Below are 24,017 nucleotides of genomic sequence, written 5' to 3' on the forward strand. Positions count from 1 at the left end.
AGCGACTGCAAAGGCTCTATCTCCTTTCAGTTTAAGTCGTGACCGAGGAATTTGCAGTAAAATTGTATTTGACGACCTAAGAGACCGAGGAGTTGACTGTAGGTTAATAGGTTCTGATATATACGGTGCTTGCCCATTGTCCAGATCTTAAAAGGAAAGAATGGATTTGAGTCTAGAGATGATCCTCAGCTGATAGTAACAATTCTTCATGACTGAGCTAATTTGTTTTTCTAGCCAAAGCTCAGAATCGAAGATAACTCAGAGTTTTTTTTTACTTGCGACTTAACATATGGTGTAAGACTTCCCAAGCCCCCAATTTGTTTTTGAAGGGCCATAGAGAACAACCTCAGTTTTGTCGTTATTCAGTTGAAGGAAGTTTTTTGCCATCCAACATTTAATATCCTCAAGACAATCAGAGACTGCAGGGAGTTCTGAGATTTAAAGGAACATACAGCTGAGAATCTGCATAAAAATGAAAAGAGATGTTATGTTTCCTTATAATATTACCAAGACAAAGCATATATAAATTGAAGAGCATTGGACCCAAAATAGAGCCCTGGGGGTCACCACACAGTTTAATATAAGTTCAAATGACTCATAAGGTTAATTTGATTCAGCTTAAGGCAACCCGTTTTTTTTTTTTTTTTTTTTTTTTTTACAGTGTAGAGGACAATTTCACCATGTTGAAGGATACCATAATTGCCACAGCCATATCACCTTGCAGCCCAAGAACGGTTACTCACTGAATCTAAACATGGCTGTGTCTTGCCAGTACCTGAATGGGAGACCACATTGGAAAACAAGGCTGCTGTTGGAAGTAGTGTAAGTGAGGCCAGCATGTGACGCTCAACCTAGGGGCTGTGTGAGTCCTAATGCCCCAGTGCAGAAAAGAGGACACCATACTGTCAGTGAGCACCTTCTTTCGGATGAGGTCCTGACTCTGTGGTCATTAAAAAATCCCATGGCTCTTCTCGTAAAGAGTAAGGGTGTAATCCCGGTGTCCTGGCCAAATTCCCTCCATTGGCCCCTACCCATCATGGCCTCCCAATCATTGTTGTCCTGTGGCTACCGTCACATCAATCAAGTGGATGCTGCACACTGGTAGTAATGTGGAGAGACCCTCCTCATGTTTGGGTATATGGCCATACACAATAAATGTGCTATATAAATACGCATTACATTACAAATGTTCATATTAATTATGATACGTTTAGGATTACAGATAATCAGCCTGTTTGTGCAGACAAATATTAAACACAAAGACGGATTTAAACCGCAACAGAACTGGAAATATTAGATTACAGTCAGTCAAGTACTGTTACAGATTGTTATGTTGACTTTTTTTTTAAACAGAAAAGCAGAGACAACGGTTCATAAATAAAATGTGTATATGCGAACATGGCCTTTGTTCAAAAAGAAACTGCTCTGTAAAACCTTACAGTGAAAAATTGCTAAATTAAATAAGTTAGTTTAACTTATTTTCTAAAAAAGGTACTTTGATGTAATGAAAATAAAGTTATGGCAACTCATAAAGTGATTATATTAAGGAGAACTCAAACCAAATGAGTAGAGGGAATTAATGCCGTTTTATGTGTAACTTTATATACCAAAGCATTTGAGAATATAGTTGTTTGGACTTAATTCGTTTTAATAACTGAACTTACTGAAATGTTTAGATTACTAGTACTATACATGTTTAACGATATAAACAAAAATGATATACAGTTGAAGTCAGAATTATTAGCCCTCCTTTGAATTTTGGTTTCTTTTTTAAATATTTTTTCCCAAATGATGTTTAACAGAGCAGGGAAATTTTCAAAGTATGTCTTATTTGTTGTATTTTGGCTAGAATAAAAGCAGTTTTAAATTTTTTAAAAGCCATTTTAAGGTCAAAATTATTAGCCGCTTTAAGCTAATTTTTTCCCCCGATAGTCTACAGAACAAACCACAGTTATATAATAACTTGCCTAATTACCCTGCCTTGTTAACCTAATTAACCCAGTTAACCCTTTAAATGTCACTTTAAGCTGTATAAAAGTGTCTTGAAAAATATCTAGTCAAATATTATATACTGTCATCATGGCAAAGACAAAATAAATCAGTTATTAGAAATGAGTTATTAAAACTATTATGTTCAGAAAATGTGTTAAACTAAATCTCCTCTCCATTAAACAGAAATTGGGGGAAGAAAATAAACGGGGGGTAATAATTCAGACATCAACTGTATGTGTAATGTACAGTATATGTGTAATACATGTGTAACTTTATACATTTACAGTACTCAAACCATTTGGTTTTAAAACTTAAATGCTTTTGCAGTTTCTTCAAAGAGTTTGAATTAACTTAGAGTTGTACAGTGAAGTTTACTTGTGGTTAATGAGACACAGGTTAGATTTACGCTTCATAATGTGACTCGAGACAAGTATTTAAAATCAAATAATGCGCAACTCGCAACCCATTTATAAAAGAGCATTTAAAGCGAGTGTGTCGAATTTGAGAACATCTTTATATATGCATTACTTTTAATATTATTGACCATCACCATACTGCACTACCAATTAAATAGGCTTGGCTTTATACAATATTCTGCCTTTGCGCATTGTGTAATGTATTAAAGCACAATTTGACAAATGCCTGATTGGTTTTCTTACAATACAGGGAATTTGTCAAATGTTTCAGTTACAGTAACACTTTTACTGAATTACTGAGTTCAACAAATTAGGATTAGGATTACTGAAGGATTACTGAACAAACACAACAATTACAATGCAATAACAATTATTAATATTTATTTTAATGTAAAGAAGCTGCTTGACAAGCATCAAACATTTATACTTAACGTCATTCAATCACAGCATATACAGGTAGATTCAGGTTACATTTACACTGAAGGAAATGAAACGTTGGATTTATTAATTATTATTTATGGTAAGTGTCTGTAAACAATTGATATTGGTTGGATTTACCTTAATTTGTTTGCTTAAATTCACTTACAATTGCAATGAACCATTTTCTTTCAGTGTATGGAGTCTTAATTGATAGTTACGCCTGAGGACATCCTTTATGTGGCTATAATGTTTTTTTTATTTTATTTGTGTGTTATCTACATCGATCCCAGCCATTTGTTTCTTGTACAGGACAAAATAAATACACTAATATTGCTCCAGTGTGAATAAATACAACACAAATACAATAAATAAATCATGTGAGAGCACATAGGTTTGCATATTTAGATGCTGCAATTTTAATGTAACAACAGCAGCTCTAAATATACAATTTTCTAGCATTGTTTTGGACTCCGGCACCATTTTGCAGTCCTACATCATATATGTCTTTATTATTTATTTCTCTATTTATCCCACTGTATGTCAGGCCATTGTAAATACGAACATTTTTGTTAAAAAACCCACCTGATTAAACAGGAAAATAGATGATAAATATTCATATAAATAATTCTTTTTTTGTGCCTCACTTGTACCAATATGTCAACATTACAGCCCTTTATGCAAGGCAATCTTGTTCATCAGCAAAAGCTTGTGTATGGTTCTGTTTTCATAATCTCCCCCATGTCGGCCTCTGTTAAAGTGAGCTAAGCTTTCGTCAAAATAATGATGCCAGTTCCCGTCAAGCTTAGCGCCAAACCCGAAAACACTGACCTGTGTGGGAGACAGAAGAATCAGCATATCAGCGACTCCAATGCACTTTATCGAACTGAAAGTTAAATATTAAATTAGATTAGTGTGCCTGCATGTGTGTGGATTACGCAATAATATAGAGCCGATAAGGCTCCGCAAAAATCCACTCTCTTAACGCTTGACTGATGTTATTTTATGGATGATCATGCGGAGCAAATAATGCATCTGAAAACTCAATCAATATGGATAAAAATGAGCCGTTTTCTGTATTTTGTGATCCATGTTTGATTTTCTCCAATTTATTTATGCTTTTGTATTGCAGTTTGGGACCTTGATCTTTTTTCCAACAACTTTTAACCTCGAAAAGTTAAAAAAAGGTGACATTTATTAATATTTTTAATATTTTAAAGTGATATATTGTGTGGGTTGGTGTTGTGTGTTACGCTACAAAAACCTTGTATTAAACTACCAGTACATTTATAGGCTTATTAGGTAACACTTTACAATAAGGTTCATTAGTTAATGCATTTACTAACATAAACTAATCATGAACAACACATGTACAGCATTTATTAATCATAATTGAACATTTACTAATGATTATTAACATGCAAGTCCATGCTTGTTAACATTAGTTGAGTTAACATGAATAACAATAAACTACTGTATTTTCATTAACTAACGTTAACTAGCACAAACAAATACTGTAGTAAATGTATTGTTCATTGTTTGTTCATGTCAGTAAATGCATTAACTAACATTAACTAATGAACCTTATTATAAAGTGTGACCACTTATTTCTCTATATATTTACATTATATAAAACAATTCTGTATTGTTTAATATAAACATGTAAAGCTTGTAGTTTGTGCACTTCCGTGGCCTAAATGAATCAAGTTTTTTTTTTTTTTTCACATCACTATATACTCCAATTTCTCACCAATCAAATGCTATCTAGTGTCTGACATGCCCTGCCGCCCCTCAAGACGCTTCTCATTTGATGCACTTGAGCTCAACCACTCTCACTGGCAGACCGGTGATAAAGCAAAATGCTATTGGCGGTTCTTTTTGTCCCACCCTCTCTTCGATGTTTATACATCGAATAAAAATGTACATTTCGAAGCACTTCACAGGACCTTCAAGCGATGCCGAAAAACGTTTTACCTTATAATCAGTCTTGAGTTCATAACTATAGTAAAAAAAAAATCCCTGGAGGTAATGAAACAAGAAACTTTTACCTGATCGCAGATATGCAGGGCAAATATCAGCGTAATGAATCCGGTTGATGGGTAACTGCCGTGTTTCCGCAGCCAGCTCTCATAGACGTATTTTATAAAGGCAGGATGGATGATCATCACCTTAGGGAATGATTACACTTCAGGTGATGGTGACTGCATTTTTATTTATAGTTGTTTAGCAAAACTACACAGATCAACATGTGCATGTTATTTAGAAATGTATATGATTCTCACCTTCTCTCGATCAGCGTTTATGGTAGGTCTCACTTTTAAATAAGTGCTGAGGAAAAGAAATAAAGCGGGAAAAATCATGAAAGTTTCCAGTCCCCAATGAAATCTAAATTTTCATTTTGGAATACTATTGACCTTATTACTCGTGTACAAGCGGGCGCAGTCATTTGAATCTTTTTGGCTTGAGACTTCAGCTCTCATTTACTTCCATTCTGTTTTAGACGTTAAAAACAGCTCGTTTTGCTGCTTGATGTTGTTGATTTTCTTATGATATTATTCTAACACACTTGTTTGTAGATCAAGTAGTTTGACCGTTTTCTGCCGTTTATTATTCCTTATTAATCCGACTGAATCGGAAGTTTTAAAGCATTCGTTAAAACGAGCGCACTTCAGCATTGACGAATAAGGTCAATAGTAGGGTTGGGTCAATAGATGACACCATCGCCCATCGCCGATGGCTGATAGACATCATGATGCTGTGCTGGCATCACGATCCTCCGCCCCCGCCCCCGTCGCAGAAGCAACATGCTCACAAAAAATACACACAGAGGCCCCGTTTACATTAGTACGTCTTAGTTAAAACGGCACTGGACTGAAGCAGCTAATATTAATTATGACCAGGGCTTTACACTAACACCCGCCAACCTGCCATAGCTGTGGCGGGTTAGACAGCCACCTCATAGCCATAATGGCTGGTTGAAAATGATTTTTAAATTGTAGTTTTCTTAAAAGCAAGGTTCGACAATAAGGATGGCCCAATATTGGTGCAACTGCGATCTTATAATAGAAAAGTAGCATGACTGACAAATATAACTTTGTTCGTGTGGGCAAAAGAAAGCAGGTTGAATACTGAATGAGAGGACAATCACTCGCGCCAACAGCTGATGTAATGTGCGAGACTGTTTAAAACATGTGGGAGCTCCCGTTTCCTTGCTTGAAACAACCGTACAGCCATATATACACATACATACATACAGCCATATCACCCTGCATCCCAAGACCGGTTACTCACTGAAGCTATGCAGGGCTGAGCCTGGTCAGTACCTGGATGGTACTGGAGACCACAAGGGAAAACTAGGTTGCTGTTGGAAGCGGAGTTAGATAGGCCAGCAGGGGGTGCTCACCCTGTGGTCTGTATGAGACCTAATGCCCAAGTAAAAGTGAAGGGGACACCATGCTGTCAGTAGGCGCCGTCTTTCGGATGAGATGTTAAACCGTGGTCCTGACTCTGTGTGGTCATTAAAAATCCCTGGGCACTTCTTATAAAGAGCAGGGGTGTAACCCCGGTGTCCTGGCCAAAGTCCCTCAATAGGCCCTTACGATCATGGCCTCCCAATCATCCCTATCCACCAAATTGGCTCGATCACTCCACCTATAGATGGTGTGTAGCACTGGCGCCGTTGTCCTGTGGCTGCCGTAGCGTCATCCAAGTGGATGCTGCACACTGGTGGTGGTGTGGAGAGACCCCCCTTGATGATTGTGAAGCGCTTTGGGTGTATGGCCATACACAATAAATGCGCTATACAAGTACACATTACATTACATAACCATGTCTGGGAACGCAACTAGTGTGATCGATTCTCTTTCAAACAGACTAAACAAAAAGTTATGCTCATGCACCCACAGTCCTGCTGCTTTCAAGAGCTCCAGATTGGTCTTTTTGTAAGCAGCACCGGTTGCTTTCGCTTTAACCATTATTTAAACAAGATATAGGATATTAACTTCCCATTTATGGGTAGTTAACTGGTGTCAACTGTTTTTTTTTTTTTTTTTTTTTTTTAAAGAATATTTTGTTGAATAAATAGTATTCAGCTATAATTTGTTTGTTTCGACACATTATTTAAAATTTGTGGATAACAAATAATTATTTATTTATTTTTAGTCTGGTTATAGAGATAAATTTGGTAAATCCTTCGAACTCTGAAAAAAAAAACTAATAAATAAAAACTAATTGTAATACAACACTATGAAACCATGAACCATGTGCTAATGCTCACTGAGCAAGCTCATACACAACATACACAAAAACTAAAATGAATTAGAAGGCATGTGGACATTCCACAAAATCTAAATCAAGTAATTTTAGCTTGTCAAAGTCATATTCATGCATATAAAATATATTTTCCCAACAACAAAATTGTGGCTAGCGAAAATGGCGAGTGGTTAGTAACATTGGAAAACTACTAGCCACAGTGGCTGGTGATCAAAAAAATGTCAAGCCCTGATTATGATAAATAGCAAAGTGTTGCTGAATAAATAATTAGAGACTTCAGCTGCTATCTGGGCGTTTCTACACCTCCATTTCCTTATGTGCAATACTTTTTCCATGTGTCATTACATTTTATCACACAACTTAATTTTGTAAACTATTTTGTTTTGTTTTCATGCAATTCAACATTCCTTAGTTTAATGAGCTCAAGCAGGTATTTAGTTTTAGTTTCAGTTCCTTAGTTTTGTGAGTCATCCAGGTATTTCAATTTAAAGGTGCAGTTATTATGTATATTTATTTACTTTTTTATGTGAGAGCACTTGTCACACTATTTACATAAAAAAATGGCTTCAAATCATGCCTAAGTATAAGATTTAGGGCACACCTAATGACTTCTTTTCTCTGATGTCAAGCCCCATGAGGTTTTTAAGGACAACACACAATCTTAAGCAATACACAAATACACTTGATTGAAAATGTATTATACACATAGACGTCACCTTTGTGGAAAAGACACTATACTGTACCGCTGCAGGTTAACTATGTTTTTATACTGTTCACCATATACACAACTCCTTAATTTTTCAGATGTTGAGTTAAGTAGGCTGATAACGTCTACCTTTTGTAAAACAGATTTGGACTGTTATTTATTGTGAAAAGCACTAAACAAATAAACTTAAACTGAATTGAATTACATGTTCTGGCACAGAGGCGGGAAAAAAAAAAGAAGTGAAAAGTCTTCTCAAACTAGAAAATTTAGATTTTGTCCATTGGAAATTGATTGGGGGAATGTGGTTTGCTGTTGGTCGACCTCATATAGTTTACATTTATAATTAACCAATAGCAAATCATCTTTGGCTGCATGATATTGGAAAAACTAACATTGCGATATTTTGTTATTCTGCGATACATATTGCCATATTACTACAATTTCATCAGATGACTTGAGAATTGATCATTTTAGATTGACAGGGATGATTCTGTAGAGATGTGCATCTGCAAAAAAAATCATAACAAATCTACAAGCATATTTACAGTTATGAAAAAATACACCTGAAATAAACAGTTTAATCTGGATTTATTTTTGAGTCTAACAGTATTTAGGTACAGTAATTTAAATTGATTTATTTATTTTTGAACAAAAATATCACACATTAAATATCATTAACAATAAATACATTTCAACATGGTTGAAAATGGAGTGGGATGAAGCACAAGCTTATTGTTTTCCCACCCCATTACCACATCCATCACTTGTCAATTACTTCAACTTATTTCTCTTCTTTTTATATGAAACATATTTTATCCTTTTAACATCTTTGACTTATTAAATGTTTGACTCCATTTGTACCTTTGCATTTTGTAACAGACCCAAAGAAAAAAAATGCATAGTACTGCAAATTACTCATTATCCTTTTTCAAATCGCCTTCATCATTATATTCCTTTAATACATATTTATATTATTATAAATATATTTTATATATTTATAATATTTTATATATATTAACTTTTTTAATGGATTATTATGCTGACATTGTTTGAGAGTCTGATCTAGACTGTTCTATAGTTTTACACCACAGACAGACATGCACAAACTTTTTAAAGTTGTCTTTGTTTTCAACCTCCTAAAATTTAGTTCTTCTCTCACATTATACCCCCCTTGTCTTTCTTCAAAAAACTTTTGTATGCATTTCGGAAGTACTTTATTCTTAGCTTTAAACATAAGTTATGCTGTTCTTTAAATCTAACCAAATCATTGAACTTCTTTAATTTAAAAATAAAGGATTTGTATGCTCCAAATACCCCACATTTTCTATTAGTCTAATTACTTTATTCTGCATTGTACTTACGGATCGTTAATTAGATTTATATGTATTCCCCCAAACTTCAACACAATAACTCATATTTGGCAACATAAGTGTGTTATATAATATATACATTTACATTGATTTATTGTGCAGGATAAATCTTGCTTTATACATTATTGCTACAGTTTTTACTAATTTTGATATCACGTTATTTATTTGTGGTTTCTAACCAATTTTATGATCCAATACAACACCAAGAAACTTAATTGCATATACTTTCTTTATATTATCAATTTTTAAATCTATATTATAACTACTTTTTAATTACCCAAACAACATAACCTGTGTTTTACTCGTATTTAGAGACAATTTGTTTACGCCATACCCTAATTTCAATTTATTCATTTCTGTTTTAATCAACTCCATAAGTTTTGGAAAATGATCCTCAAAACAAAGGATACTCGTATCATCTGCAAATGAAATAAAAATAAACAACTCTGATATCTTACACATATGTAAATTATAAACAATATTGGACCTAAAACTGATCCTTGTGGTATGCAACAACTTACATTTAGATATGATGATTTGTGGTTGCCAATTTCCACAAACTGTTGCCTATTTTTTAAATAAGTGCTTATCCAGTTCAAGGCTACTCCTCTAATACCATAAGTTTCTAATTTATTTACCAATATATTATGATTTATTGTATCAAATGCCTTATGTAAATCTATAATAAAACTTATTAAATGAATCAATGTAATTAATCATTATTGAAGTAAAAAAATTTACAATTTATGCCTGAATTATTATATTAAAAATATGAAATATTATATTATTATTATTATATTATTATCATACGATGTGACTATTGCGAATGACCATTTTGCTATATTGTTGCTACCAAGGTCCCCTCAATCAATTACCAATGGACAAAAATGACTTATTTCTAGTTTAAGAAGCCATTTCACTTGGAAATACAGCACAATATGCAAGACTACTGATGCCAACTTACACTACCTCACAAAAATCTTGTTGTCAATCCATGTTTTAAGGAACAACAAATAATACCTTGACTTCTAGTTGATCATTTGGTATCAGAAGTGGCTTATAAAAGCCAAAGGCCTCTAGATTACGCTTATTTTACCAAAATAAAACATGATCATGCCTTGATTTTTAATAATTTAATTAGGACAGTAAGCTCTGACTTACAAAAAAAAAAAGACAAAAGTCTTGTCACTTAACAGAAATAATGTCCAGTATAGAATATAAAGGCATGGTGCAGTGGAACAAGAACAAATATTTTGTATGACTCCCATGAGCTTGGATGGTCTTCATACCTCAAGCTGTTGATGTTGCCATCCCTCGCACACCCCCATACTGAATGTAACCCCAAACCATAATTCTTCCTTCACCAAACTTGACTGATTTCTGTGAGAATCTTGCAGTTTTTGTGACGATTGGGATGCAGCTCAACAGATGATTAATCAGAAACTAGAAGTCAAGTTATAAATTGTTGCTCTTACAACTGGCATCGACGACAAGATCTGTCAGGTAGTGTAAGTTAACCGCTATATTTTATAAAATATATTATATTATATATATTATATATCTGTCATCTATTCAAATATTCATCAAGCAATCATACCTTGTGATGTGTTTTGTAGTGAAAACACTGATGAGCCACTGCATGTCTTTGACCTTAAAGGGCAGAAGCACCAGATGAGTGGAGTTGTCCAAATCCATAGCGCTCTCGGGATACATGATCCGGTGAGTGGTCTTAGACCCCACATCCGTCTCATAGCCTTTAGTTGGGCCTTTATTTATCCTTGGGAATGAGCATAGACAATCAATTTTAACTTTTTTTTTTTTTAGTTTTATGATTTATATTTCCAACAACTTGCCTTATGACAAAATCGTGGCTGTCTATTAGTTGACCATAATGGGATCCCAAGATGTTCCCAGAGTTTCCCACCACAGCGCAGATCCTGCATCGATTTGGATCAGTGACTACATAGTGTTCTTCATCGGGGAACAGAGAAAACAATATGTCCACCACATCTGAGAAATTAGCCTTTTGTGAATCAGATTGCAGACCCTATAAGAATGTTAAAGGATAAGGTTTCAGAGCTCCCAAAAAAGGATCCTGAAGGCATTTTAAAATGCAGCTCTTGCACAAATCACCATTACAATGGTGCAATTTTATTCTAAAGACATTACTATTAGATAACTATGTGTACACCTTTTTGACTGTGTACTTATCTATCTGTGTCTACATGTGTTTAATGTGTTTCTTTACGCATTTATTGTCTTTTACATATTTATCGTCAATATTGCTAATAGTATATTGTTTATTTATTTTTTTTCGGAGTATGTCTGTATTTTGCACTGTCTGGAACCAGCAACTAATCTTTTCATTCATCATAGTACACATGCTGGTGCTGATGTGACGATAAAAGTGATTTGATGACTATTTGAGGTACTATAATAACTTAAGAATTAATTTCTTTGCATTATTATTCATTTAATCAAATTAAATAAAATAAACAATATTGTAGCATTATTGTAGCATAACAAAAATCCAGAAATATGATTCATCTTATTAGTGTAAAGCACATATATAAAAATATATCCTGCAATGCTGCCACCATGTGTTTAAGAATCAGAACTTCAGATTTGGTAAATCATTTAAGATGTCCTTGCTGAAGTCTGTAGCATGACATACTGGACCAGTTCCAATAAATAGTGGACATTATTACGCTCACTAAGTAAATGCCCATGCTACTGTGACAGTTAAGTTTAGGGTTGGGGAAGGTGAAGACGTTAATAACGATGATGGTTGGGTTTAGGGTTGGGGAAGGTGAAGACGTTAATAACGATGATGGTTGGGTTTAGGGTTGGGGAAAGTGTAGACGTTAATAACTGTGATGGTTGGGTTTAGGGTTGGGGAAGGTGTAGATGTTAATAACGATGATGGTTGGGTTTAGGGTTGGGGAAGGTGTAGACGTTAATAACGATGATGGTTGGGTTTAGGGTTGGGGAAGGTTTAGACGTTAATAACGATGATGGTTGGGTTTAGGGTTGGGGAAGGTGTAGACGTTAATAACGATGATGGTTGGGTTTAGGGTTGGGGAAGGTTTAGACGTTAATAACGATGATGGTTGGGTTTAGGGTTGGGGAAGGTTTAGACGTTAATAACGATGATGGTTGGGTTTAGGGTTGGGGAAGGTGTAGACGTTAATAACGATGATGGTTGGGTTTAGGGTTGGGGAAGGTGTAGACGTTAATAACGATGATGGTTGGGTTTAGGGTTGGGGAAGGTGTAGACGTTAATAACGATGATGGTTCGGTTTAGGGTTGGGGAAGGTTTAGACGTTAATAACGATGATGGTTGGGTTTAGGGTTGGGGAAGGTGTAGACGTTAATAACTGTGATGGTTGGGTTTAGGGTTGGGGAAGGTGTAGACATTAATAACGATAATGGTTGGGTATAGGGTTGGGGAAGGTGTAGACGTTAATAACTGTGATGGTTGGGTTTAGGGTTGGGGAAGGTGTAGACGTTAATAACTGTGATGGTTGGGTTTAGGGTTGGGGAAGGTGTAGACGTTAATAACTGTGATGGTTGGGTTTAGGTTTGGGGAAGGTGTAGACGTTAATAACTGTGATGGTTGCTTATAATCACGTTTTTTCAAAAGTAATCCACCAGGATTTTGGACAAAGGATTTTTGACAAGTCTTTTTTAATTCAATACATCTATATTTGAAACTTGTTATAAACATCCTCAATGTACAGTGTTTGTGTTGTAGGTCTCAGATGAGCGGACTGCTAAAAAAGGATTTTTTTTTTTTTTTTTAATGTGCGTGTCTTTTCAAAATTAAAAATTGACCCCACACTGGCTATTCTACTTGTTGCTCTTTACCAATCTATAGTTCTACATTGTGATTTCCTATCCTGTTTGAGCACTCATAATCCAGATTTAGTGATCCTGAAAAATTCCTATCCGATGTTGCTTTGAAAAACTGGCTCAAAAAGTAAGCTGGATTACGTGATCATGGATCGCAAAAACAGGATTACTAAACCCAGGTCTATTTTATCTGGATTAAACCTTTTGAAAAACCGGGCCCAGGTGTTGTTGGTTTAGATGAACATAAGGAATGTGCTGTGTGTCTTCCATTCTCAGTCTGCATAGTGTCTGGTACATGTCTGTCTATGCAAACAGAGTGAAAGTTATACAAATACCTAGGTATTTGACATGCAGGTAGGACATCCTGTCAGTTCATTGAATGAACATTTTATGGTGCTGACCTCTCCACAGACAAGACATGAATTTACATTTCATCATTTAGACAAATTTCCCTAAAGCAACTTACAAACGAGGACAAGAGAAACAAACAGTCCAACAAAACAGCACAAAAGCATAAGAAGGTTAACCATATTGACTAATGGGTCAAAAATGATCCGTACACAGTTTTTTCATCTGGAAATTGGTTGACTTTTTCTAAAATTACCCTTTTAAATGACTTTTTATCTTGCAATTCTGACATTATAACTAAGAATTCGGACTTTATAACTTGCGATTCTGACTTTATAACTCGTAATTCTGACCTTATAACTCATAATTCTGATTTTATAACTCGTAATTCTGACTTTATAACTCGTAATTCTGACTTTATAACTTGCAATTCTGACTTTATAACTTGCAATTCTGACTTTATAATTCACAATTCTGACTTTATAACTCGTAATTCTGACATTATAGCTCAGAATTTTGACTTTATAACTCGCAATTCTGACTTTATAACTCGCAATTCTGACTTTATAACTCGCAATTCTGACTTTATAACTCGTAATTCTGACTTTATAACTCGTAATTCTGACTTTATAATTCACAATTCTGACTTTATAACTCGTAATTCTGACATTATAGCTCAGAATTCTGACTTTATGACTCACAGTTTTAAATTAACTCACAATTCTGACTTTATAACTCACAATTCTGACTTTATAACTCACAATTCTAACTTAACTTGCAATTCTGACTTTAAAACTATCGATTCTGACTTTATAACTCGTAATTCTGACTTTATAACTCACAGTTCTGACTTTGACTCGCAATTCTGACTTTGATACTCGCAATTCTGACTTTATAATTCACAATTCTGACTTTATAACTCGTAATTCTGACATTATAGCTCAGAATTCTGACTTTATGACTCACAGTTTTAAATTAACTCACAATTCTGACTTTATAACTCACAATTCTGACTTTATAACTCACAATTCTAACTTAACTTGCAATTCTGACTTTAAAACTATCGATTCTGACTTTATAACTCGTAATTCTGACTTTATAACTCACAGTTCTGACTTTGACTCGCAATTCTGACTTTGATACTCGCAATTCTGACTTTATAATTCACAATTCTGACTTTATAACTCGTAATTCTGACATTATAGCTCAGAATTCTGACTTTATGACTCACAGTTTTAAATTAACTCGCAATTCTGACTTTATAACTCACAATTCTGACTTTATGACTCACAATTCCAACTTAACTCACAATTCTGACTTTATAACTCACAATTCTAACTTAACTCACAATTCTGACTTTGTAACTCGCAATTCTGACTTTATAATTCACAAGTCTGACTTTATAACTCGAAATTATGACTTTATAACTCACAATTCTGACTTTGACTCGCAATTCTAACTTAACTCGCAATTCTGACTATGTAACTCGCAATTCTGACATTAAACTCAGAATTCTGACTATAACCAGCAATTCTGACTTCACTCGCAATTCTGACTTTAAAACCCAGTATTCTGACTTTATAATCTTTTTTTTCTCTCAGTGGCGGAAATGGGGTTTTATCAGCATCAGAGTCTCCCACTGAGGTAAAGCTGGTTTTATATTCACACATTCGTTCAGTGACACACTCCCTATATTGTTAACCATGCTAATCTACTTTGAATATCCAGTCTGAAATCACATGCTAGTATGACTTCAAAACATTAGCACTATTTAATTGACTGTAAACACTGTTGCTCTTAATAGTCAATGGCTGTTTATATGATTTCCCTAATTAGGATTACCAAAAAATATCATGAACTTATTTAAAAGCTGTGTAGCTACCTGCCACCACTCGAAGACGTCCGACCGCATTGCGCTGTTTCTCCTGTTCAGCAGAGTTGGAACTGTAGGGTTAAAGCGAATGAAGAACCAGTCTTCGTCGTTCAGATCCATCACACATTTATTACAGGCGCACAGACCTCCGGTGGAGTAAACCGTTTGAAGGGAGTTGTAAATCACCGTGTTTTGAAGGAAGATAAACAGCAAGAAGATGCCACAAGAGAAGAGAGCCGTCACGTATGGAAATCTACTGAAGGGAAACATATTTACAACTGAAAAAATAAAAATAAAGCATAGTTAGTGCTATTTATTATGTTAATCATTAAAAAGCTGGAGCATAATTATAAAAAGTTGGCACTATTAAATGTTATTAACTTTGTATTTTCTACGTTCGCATTATTGAGTACATTTAAACTAGCTTCGTTTTTAAGTTTCATACATTGCGATGGTTTCATTGTTTTGCGCATGCTCCTAGTTTCCTCACATAGATATATACACTAGATATCGCATAGGGACCCTGAGCATGCGTCAATAGCGCCGCCACATTGTTACAGTGCTCCCAGGACAAGTGTCATTCAACCGCACTAGTCAAGTTATTACGTGAAGATGCGGGACTTTAGCGCTGTCTACGGGTGTAGTAACGAGCAAACAAAGAAAACAAAGCACAAAGGCAGAACATTTCATAGGTATTTTTTTCTGTTTTTGTATGTTCTGAACTTTTGTGCTAATCAGGTAACGTTATTGATGATAATACAGTCACTTACTGCATTCACCATACGGCAAAGCAGCTCCAACTCGCACTAAACACTCGGCTTATGCTAGTTTTGTTGAATAAAATCAGCAAATAAAGCAAAGGACATATGACAACGAGATGCTGCGCTGCCAGAAACTTGTATTATTGTCGGCTAACGTTAGTGAAAGAGTCATTCGGGGGATTCATTCACAAACTAATCGCTCCCTCTGTCAGTATGAGAAGTGAGGAGAAGCAGGAGAGGAGATGTGTTTCAGGACACGGATTATATTAAATTTAACAGGGAGGGCGGATAGTATATTTCTGTACACACAAACACAAGCTTTTTGTCAGGAATGCCCGTGCGGTCACTGATCCATCAATGTAGAAAAGTGATGTAAAATTATAATTTTCGTAATTAGAAAAAAAAAATACATACTAACATCCAGGAAAACTCCCGATCATAGATATATGTGTATATGTGTATATCTCTGGCTTTGCATGGCCACAGTCCTCCACTGTACCTTGGTCCCGCATTCATTTCAAAGGAGCGCTACCCTGTAGCAAGATGGCGGCCCAATTGACTCATTCCGTCCAATAGACAACAACAGGCCAGGCGACATCTAATGTATATATCTATGGTTTCCTCAGAGCTCTGATCCAGCAACAAGAATGAAAATAACAATAACACTCGACGTCATTGCTCTGACAACCCACCCAGCAAAAGTTCGTCGAAAAGACGTCTCGTGCTGGGTGGGAAGAAATCGTGAGAACAGAACTAATTGTGTTATATCATAATAAAAACTTGCCCACCATTTTTCCTGTTATCTTAGCCAAAAATGAGCAAGGCTTTTCATTTCAGGTATTATTTATAATCAAACAGTTTGCGTAGCATAATGTTTGAATATATTGTAATTATATCTTAATGTTTGCTTTAAAGTAAGCTAATCTCATTTTTAAACATGATGCTCGCCCTAGTTTGAATGCATCTTATTTTTATCCTTTAAGCCTGTGTACCAGTATAGGCTAATATTTGCTAAATGCACTTTTAAACTTATAATGCTGTTGACACACTCTGGCCCACGGCTACTATCTGTTGCAAATCAGCTGTGCCAAGGAGTTCTGTGTTTGCAGAAGAATTGACTGGCACAGACTCTGTGCGAGATGACAGACTTACATTATAACATTTTCATGTGTAAACAAACAAGGAGTTCATAAGTTATCTAATTATAGTCTGCGGGGCAGAAATGAAGATCTGCAACTCTTCTGTTGGTGATATTCATTTCATCATGATATATACAGCAAAGTCAAGTCATGCAGGAGTTAAATGACCTTGTGCAAACATCACTGGCCCAATTAAATACAAAGTGTTCATCCCTTTCTTTAAAAAAAGGGAGGGGGGCATCATTTAAGAGTTTACCCAAAATGCATGCACACACCACTACACCACTGGAATGAACTTTAAGTTCCCTTCTTCAGCACTTAAAAACTTAACATGGCAAACTCTCAGAAGAAGAAAAATAGTACAAAACCTTTTCAAAAAGTGCAATTTTGTACTTACAGGTACATATTGGTTCCTTAAAGGTACAATGTTGTACTGTTAATGTACTATGAGGTACATATTTGCACTTTTATGTACCTTTAAGCAACTAATATGTACCTGGAAAGTACAAAAGTGTGCTTTTTGAAAAGGTTCTGCACCAGTGACAGGTTTTGTAAGCTTTCTATTAGGTAAATGATTCTGTTACAGTAGAATTACAGATTTAATATTGCACTGTAAAACTCAAAAAGTTAGGGCAACTCAAACTTTGAAACCGATTGCTAAAAACCATTTAAGTTCAAGAACTAATGCTAATGAGTACTGTGAACTTAATCCATTTGAGTAAATAGGCAATTCAAGAGTTCCCACTTAGCTGATGATTAATTATAAGCAAATTTGGCATGCTGTTCCGGGAGAGAGCCCTGAGCCCAAAAGGTCCTTGAGCCCTGGGCTCCCTCCTGTTTGCAGGGCGAGAGGGGAGCTTCGAGCTCAGGTATATCGACAACTCCACCTTGATTAGAGCTGATGACTAAAATGATTGCACAGAAACAACAGACGTCCTGATAAAGGACTAGAACCGGTGACTTCCCACTGTGATGCAACAGCGCCAGCCACTGGGCCACCATGCCGCCATGTGAAGGGAAAGGTGGAGAAGTAGGGGTGGAAGGGGGGATTCTTCAAATCGAATGACTGTAGTGAGAAACCCTGGCTCTTTATAGTGGGTTAGGAATCGTCTGATTGGTGGATCATACATACAGTAGCTAATGCAAGACCAACCGTGTTCAGACATAAGCACGTGATCCACTCGAAATTATTTTATGAATAAACTTCACTTTGAGCACCGTAAAACCCAATAAATGAAGAGAACTCAAACCAACTGAGTACTGTAAAACCCAATAAGTTAAAGCAACAACAAACCATTTGATTTAAAAAAATAAATAAAACTAGTCTATATGAGCCGGCCACGTGCACACATAGAGCTCAAACTGTGCAGTGCACATGCCCTTTTTAGTCTTGGATAGAAAGTGTCCTTCCAAATTGATCTGAATTGCCCCAGCGACACCAGCCACTAACACCCCCCTCCCCCCACACGGTCTTTAGTTCTCGCACGACATCCAGCCAATCAACCACGGCCCCCCCTCCGGCTTTTCAGTTCATACGCGACAATTAAACTCATTACCTTCAACACTGGGTTTAAAACTTTTTTTAAATGAGTAGAATTAACTTTCAGTCAATTCTGATTCAGCTACACTCATTACATTTGGTAAAGTTGACTATTGGGTTGTACAGCGTAGTAATTCATTTCTGTAGTCACTAATTTGTACAGATATTCAATAATGTGACATTTCACAATGACATTAAAACTGTTTTAATGCTATTTAACTGACATAATAGCTATATATACACTGTGATTGTGTCTCAGTCTGTTTTTATAGAACCGTAAAAGAGTGTCTACAGGGTAATTGCATATGAGCAATTCCATGCAAATGTCAACCTTGACATGAAAAATTGCTTGCCAAAATAGCGATTTGAGTAGGCTTGTATCTTACAGTTCTGTAAAAACACTCACAAATGTCTCTATAAATGTTTTCAAACAATTATATTTGATTTACTGAAGTCACACAAGTGCCAATTTCACATCTGTCACATGCATTATAAAGAGACGTCACATCCTTAACGACGATTTTCCCTCATAAATTTAAAGTAAAATAAAATTTGTTTTTGCTCTACAGAGAGCCAGCTCTCATCCTTTTGATTATCATTGTTTATTTCAGGTTGTGCAGTTTAATTCACAGAATTTTTACAGTATTTTTGTACACTGTAAACTCGCTAACTTTTTTGGTCACATAAACAACATGTTTATTTTCCTCTTTCAAAAGCTAAAACACGTTTACAGATTGATATTTTTCTGCTCGTACAACTTTGTGGTTTTGGAAAATATAAACAGATGTTTCAATATAATGTTAACATATACTTTCTCTGAATTTATGCTTGGAGTTTTAACTGCAAATGTCACATCCTATATAGTACATTTTACAACACACTTATCAACTGAACTTACATCAAATTTACCTCAATAAAGTATGGGTTTTAAATTCACACATTCAGACTTTCTCCTTAGCAATATAATCAAAGTAAAGTATTATTTGCATATTATAAATATGGGAATCATATTAGCAGTCACTGTCTATCAAAGCACAACACTGTTAACAGTCAATTAAATAGCACTAATGTTGTTTTATAGTCATACTTAAATGCATTTTCAGACCAAATATTCAAATTAGTGTGGTAAACAATACTGGGACTACTTGAATGAATGTGTGAATATAAAACCAACTTTATATTTGCATATCATGTTGGCAACAGAATGTGTGCCTGTGTTTGACATATAAAAATGATTGATTTAAAAGACATGCAATTAAATTTTAACCTACCGATCTGTTCAGAATTTTGGTTCCCGCAGCTTCTAAACAGAATCTGGAACGGTGACAGTAAACCTAAGGAATCAGCAGATGATGTATAGAATTGATCAGCTAAGCAAAGAGAAATGACAACGAGGAGGAAGCGCATCCCTTTTACACACCCTTGACATTACAACATGCACTATAAACTGTTTGCTCACTTGTTAATACAACAGCTTATCATGCAAAGCAAGGAGAGAAAAAAAGTCATCGTGTATTCTAAGATTGATCATCATCTGAGATTAATATTTAGCTCTTTTTTCCACACAATTCCTTCATGTCGTCTCAACACAATTCGATTAAGTTAACTTAAGTCGTCCCAACAAAAACCTAACGCCCTATTCACACGGGGCTTCAGCGTCAACACTTGACAGAGGGCGTGTCTGAAGTTGGAGCTGAAACGATCGTCATAGAAGCGTCAGCCAATGAAATTCAGTCAGCAATAGGCCACTGTCTGAGCTGGTGTATTTGCATACAGCGATCTGATTGGCTGACGCTTCCGTCGGCGCTTGAAAGGTTGAGCTGGTCCCAACTTCTGCAGCGAGGAACGCTTCTGAAGCAGCGCCGACGGATCCACAATGCAGTTCGGCAACGCCTGTTGTCACCCATTCAAAGTGAATGGGAAGCGTTGACGCTGACGCCCCGTGTGAATAGGGCGTAATTGTGTTTCAACTGAAATTTCAAATAAGTAGTTTAACAAGCAGCAAAAGTCTTTTTTTGAGGGTGAAAAAATGTTGAAAGTGAAAAGTTATTATGTTTATGATACCAATTATTGTTTCTCTATGCCACAAAAAGCTTGGTTTTAGAGCCTACACACACTATGCTATCCGAACCATGCTCAGGCCCAGTTCCCGGATCATTTGAGAAGTGTGTGCGCTGAATCGTGCTCATGCACGGTTCACTTGGCCAGCCCTGGCCCGGTTGGAAGAGGTGTGCATGAGCACGGTTCACTTGGGCTTTGGCGCGGTACGCTTGTGTGTGAGTGCAAAACGCGCCAAAGCCCGAAACTGAAAGCCAGACGTGACTTTGAAGGGACTGTTTCATATGTGTTTATGAATCATTCTTACTAATCAGTGAACGCAAACTGCCGTAGTTTAAACCCCTCACTGCACAACAGCTGCGCACCTTCAGCAAACCTCCTAATTCCTGCAGCACGAGGGCTTTATGATTATTTATGAGCGTCAAAAGTGGCTGGTCTGTTCAGCGAAATATCTGACTGCGTGTCACCACATCCGCAAGCGATATAACTAGAGAAATCTCCTCTGTGATGAGTGAGAGTGCTTACTGAACAGCTCAGCATCGATGACTTAAGCGTGCCTAGCCCCAATTGTAATGTGAGTGCGGGCCGTCGGGGGAGACGGGGGGGGGGGGACAAGCGTGCTTTGGCCCGGTTCGAGGCAACTGTAGATAGTGTAAGTACGGCCTTACACAGGGTTTCCAATGGCATATGACAGGGCTCAACAATAAGGACTGCCCGATGGCCCGGGGCCAGGATGAGAGATGCTAGGGACAGTAGAGAGAATTGTTACTAGCCCTATCAGGCCAGTGCTGCCTTGTCACAAAATTTTTATTTGCCTGAGACTATTTGTCAATTGCGTGCATATATACAGTCTTAGAATTGAGAAGCAATTTGTGCTATTAAGTCTTTGAATGTTACCTTTTCTATGAAGTCGTAAACACCTTATGGCGTTCAAGTTCTTTTTATCTGATTGTATGTTGTGACGTTTTTTGTTTTTTTTTCACAAGCTGGTAAAAACCAGTACAGTAAAGAGACTGCAACATCAAATTATGAGGCTAAAAGAAAACCTCTGTTTCTAACATTATGGAAACTTATTTGGATATTTACATGGGTACAACACGACGAAAAGAATGAAGTGATGTTTTGCATAGTTTTCCGTCACTTTTAAGTCAGCCACCTTTTGTTTTGCAATAAAATACCTACACATTTTCCATACTGCTTTATTTTACTGCTAAATATTTGAACATTTTTTAAACATTTAAATTCTAGATTCACAGGCAATATTTGACAGATTATTTAAAATATGTGGCTAAGAATAAGCTATTTTTTATTTATTTATTTTATCTTCTTGGTGGGACCGGTGAAAATTTTGGCAGGGCAAGTAAAAATCTGAACCACTGGTCCAATGGAAGAACGGCCAGTAGAAAATATCCTTAGCGCTAAACCCTGTATAAACAACACAGGCTCATTGCGTTTGTTCACATTTAAGCTTATTACTTTCAATTTTACAGTTCAAGGTTTTTTATACGTTTCTGGAAACTTTTTTGGGGCATAGAAAAAAATATTTTAACATAAAAATAAGCTTCTATTTAATATTTAAGTAATTAATAATACTTTGTTTTTATGGACAATAAAAAATCTGATAGGCGTCTATAACACCTCTTAAATGGTTAAAAACGTTTACTGTTAAAGATCAGATAAACTAATAAGAGCAAACATTATATTAATGTAAACAAAACGTATATTTGTTCAATTTGGAGAGAACTGAAGCTGGTTGTTTTGTTGATGTTTTCTTTACTTGTCTGATCAAATTTAGCCTAATAGTTTATCAATATTCCACAATTCATTAGTTAGCAGGACAGAAACAAACCTACTTTTACATTAAATGCCACAATGACAGCAATACAGTTTGTCTACACTTTCTAACAGACAAACGGTTAGCTTTGTAGAAGTCATCCATGAAGTTAATTTTGTCTAAGAAAATTGGAAAATTACTCGTAAATCACGTTTTAGGGAGGACAGAACTAATTTCTTTATTAATCTGCCTGTTAGAGCAAAGTGTTTTTAGTAAATGGTGTCAGCAACATTCAATAATTCATTACAGAACAAAATATCGAGGCCTTTAAATGTGAAAATCAGCACACAATATTAGGCTACGTTAATTAGCTTTAGCATAGCTGAAATCATTCAGTAGACTGACATGTTGGCCTCGGCTAATGCAAAGGAATGATATTGTTTGGTACTTTAAGTCTGTTTGTGTGCTAATTAAGTTCCATTTTTGTGTCGAGAAGTGTGCTATTATGTTCTGACCTGATTCTGGATCAGTTTGAGCATTTGCGTGGCTGGAGAACTGATCAAGATAGCTGTCGCAGCTGTGCTTTGTAAGTTTTCAATCACATTGATTGCGAGCAGCTGTGGAACTGACGTAGGGTAAGCGCAGGGTCAGAGATGTAAAGTAGCTGCTTTAATGTAAAATGACTATATAGTATTACTCTCTAAAAACGTAGAGTTGTTTATTTAACCCAATGGATGAGTTAAAATGTGTTGGGTTATTTTCAACCTTTAATGGGTTATTTATATTGGTCACAAAATTCATATTTACATTTTTCGAGTGACTATTTTAACAAAATAGAGGTCTACTGTATGGAGGTCAGCGCAAAATAGGCTGTACATTTATTATCTTTAGCATAGCTGAAATTAGTTATCCATCTGTGGATCTGAATGTTGGTTATGTAAGGTCAGATACGTAAAGTAGCCTATTTTAATGTAAAATGAACACGTATTTCGCTGTAGTACATCCCAAAATGGATATTTAAATCAATATTTTTCGCGTGACTTTAACAAAATATCGAAAGCTACTGTAAATGTGGAGGTTAGCACAAAATAGGCTATTAGCTTAGCGTAGCTGAAGTTTTTCCGTTATCCAGCTGTGGAACTGATGTAACTTAGGATATGGGTCAGTGTTGTAAATGTAAAATGAATAGGCATATTTTATATACGCACTATGTTGGCTATTGGTCCCAAAATTGATATTTAAATCGTTATTTTTCGCGTAAATATTTTATATATTCTTAATTTATCTGTTTGATGTCTTCAGATATGGTAAACCAAAAGTGACGAATTAAAGAGGATTCTCAGTGAAGTGTGTCTGTGGCCACTAGAGGGCGGTTTGCACCTTGTAATGTTATGTGAAATATATATTTAAATACTAAAAATATGTTTACTATCACTTTACATAATAATATGCATTCATACTAAATAAGTGTTAGTTTCCTTAACAAGAACCATCATGTT

General features: G+C 35.7%; 1 protein-coding gene across 8 annotated transcripts in view; it reads right to left on the reverse strand.

Annotated features, from left to right (window-relative positions):
* Window positions 1-23,079, reverse strand: part of st3gal1 (ST3 beta-galactoside alpha-2,3-sialyltransferase 1) — a 26,300-nt gene extending 3,221 nt beyond the window's left edge. The window contains exons 1-8 of one of the 8 annotated variants that reach the window (XM_073931414.1): window positions 23,034-23,079; window positions 15,256-15,499; window positions 11,027-11,220; window positions 10,771-10,950; window positions 5,108-5,153; window positions 4,874-4,993; window positions 3,657-3,711; window positions 1-462 (exon numbers count right to left, since the gene is read on the reverse strand). The exon at window positions 1-462 is cut by the window's left edge and continues 269 nt beyond it. In XM_073931414.1, coding sequence (XP_073787515.1) covers window positions 3,685-3,711; window positions 4,874-4,993; window positions 5,108-5,153; window positions 10,771-10,950; window positions 11,027-11,220; window positions 15,256-15,366 — 678 coding nt within the window. In that variant the 5' untranslated portion in view covers window positions 15,367-15,499; window positions 23,034-23,079 and the 3' untranslated portion in view covers window positions 1-462; window positions 3,657-3,684. Of the gene's footprint in view, window positions 463-2,776; window positions 3,712-4,873; window positions 4,994-5,107; window positions 5,154-10,770; window positions 10,951-11,026; window positions 11,221-15,255; window positions 15,525-19,957; window positions 20,021-23,033 lie in introns of those variants that run through there. The other 7 variants (XM_073931409.1, XM_073931411.1, XM_021468259.3 and 4 more) reach the window with 7 other exon arrangements.
* Window positions 23,080-24,017: the final 938 nt, after the last annotated feature.

The sequence above is a fragment of the Danio rerio genome, chromosome 19, assembly GCF_049306965.1.
Source record: "Danio rerio strain Tuebingen ecotype United States chromosome 19, GRCz12tu, whole genome shotgun sequence".
Lineage (NCBI taxonomy): Eukaryota > Metazoa > Chordata > Actinopteri > Cypriniformes > Danionidae > Danio > Danio rerio.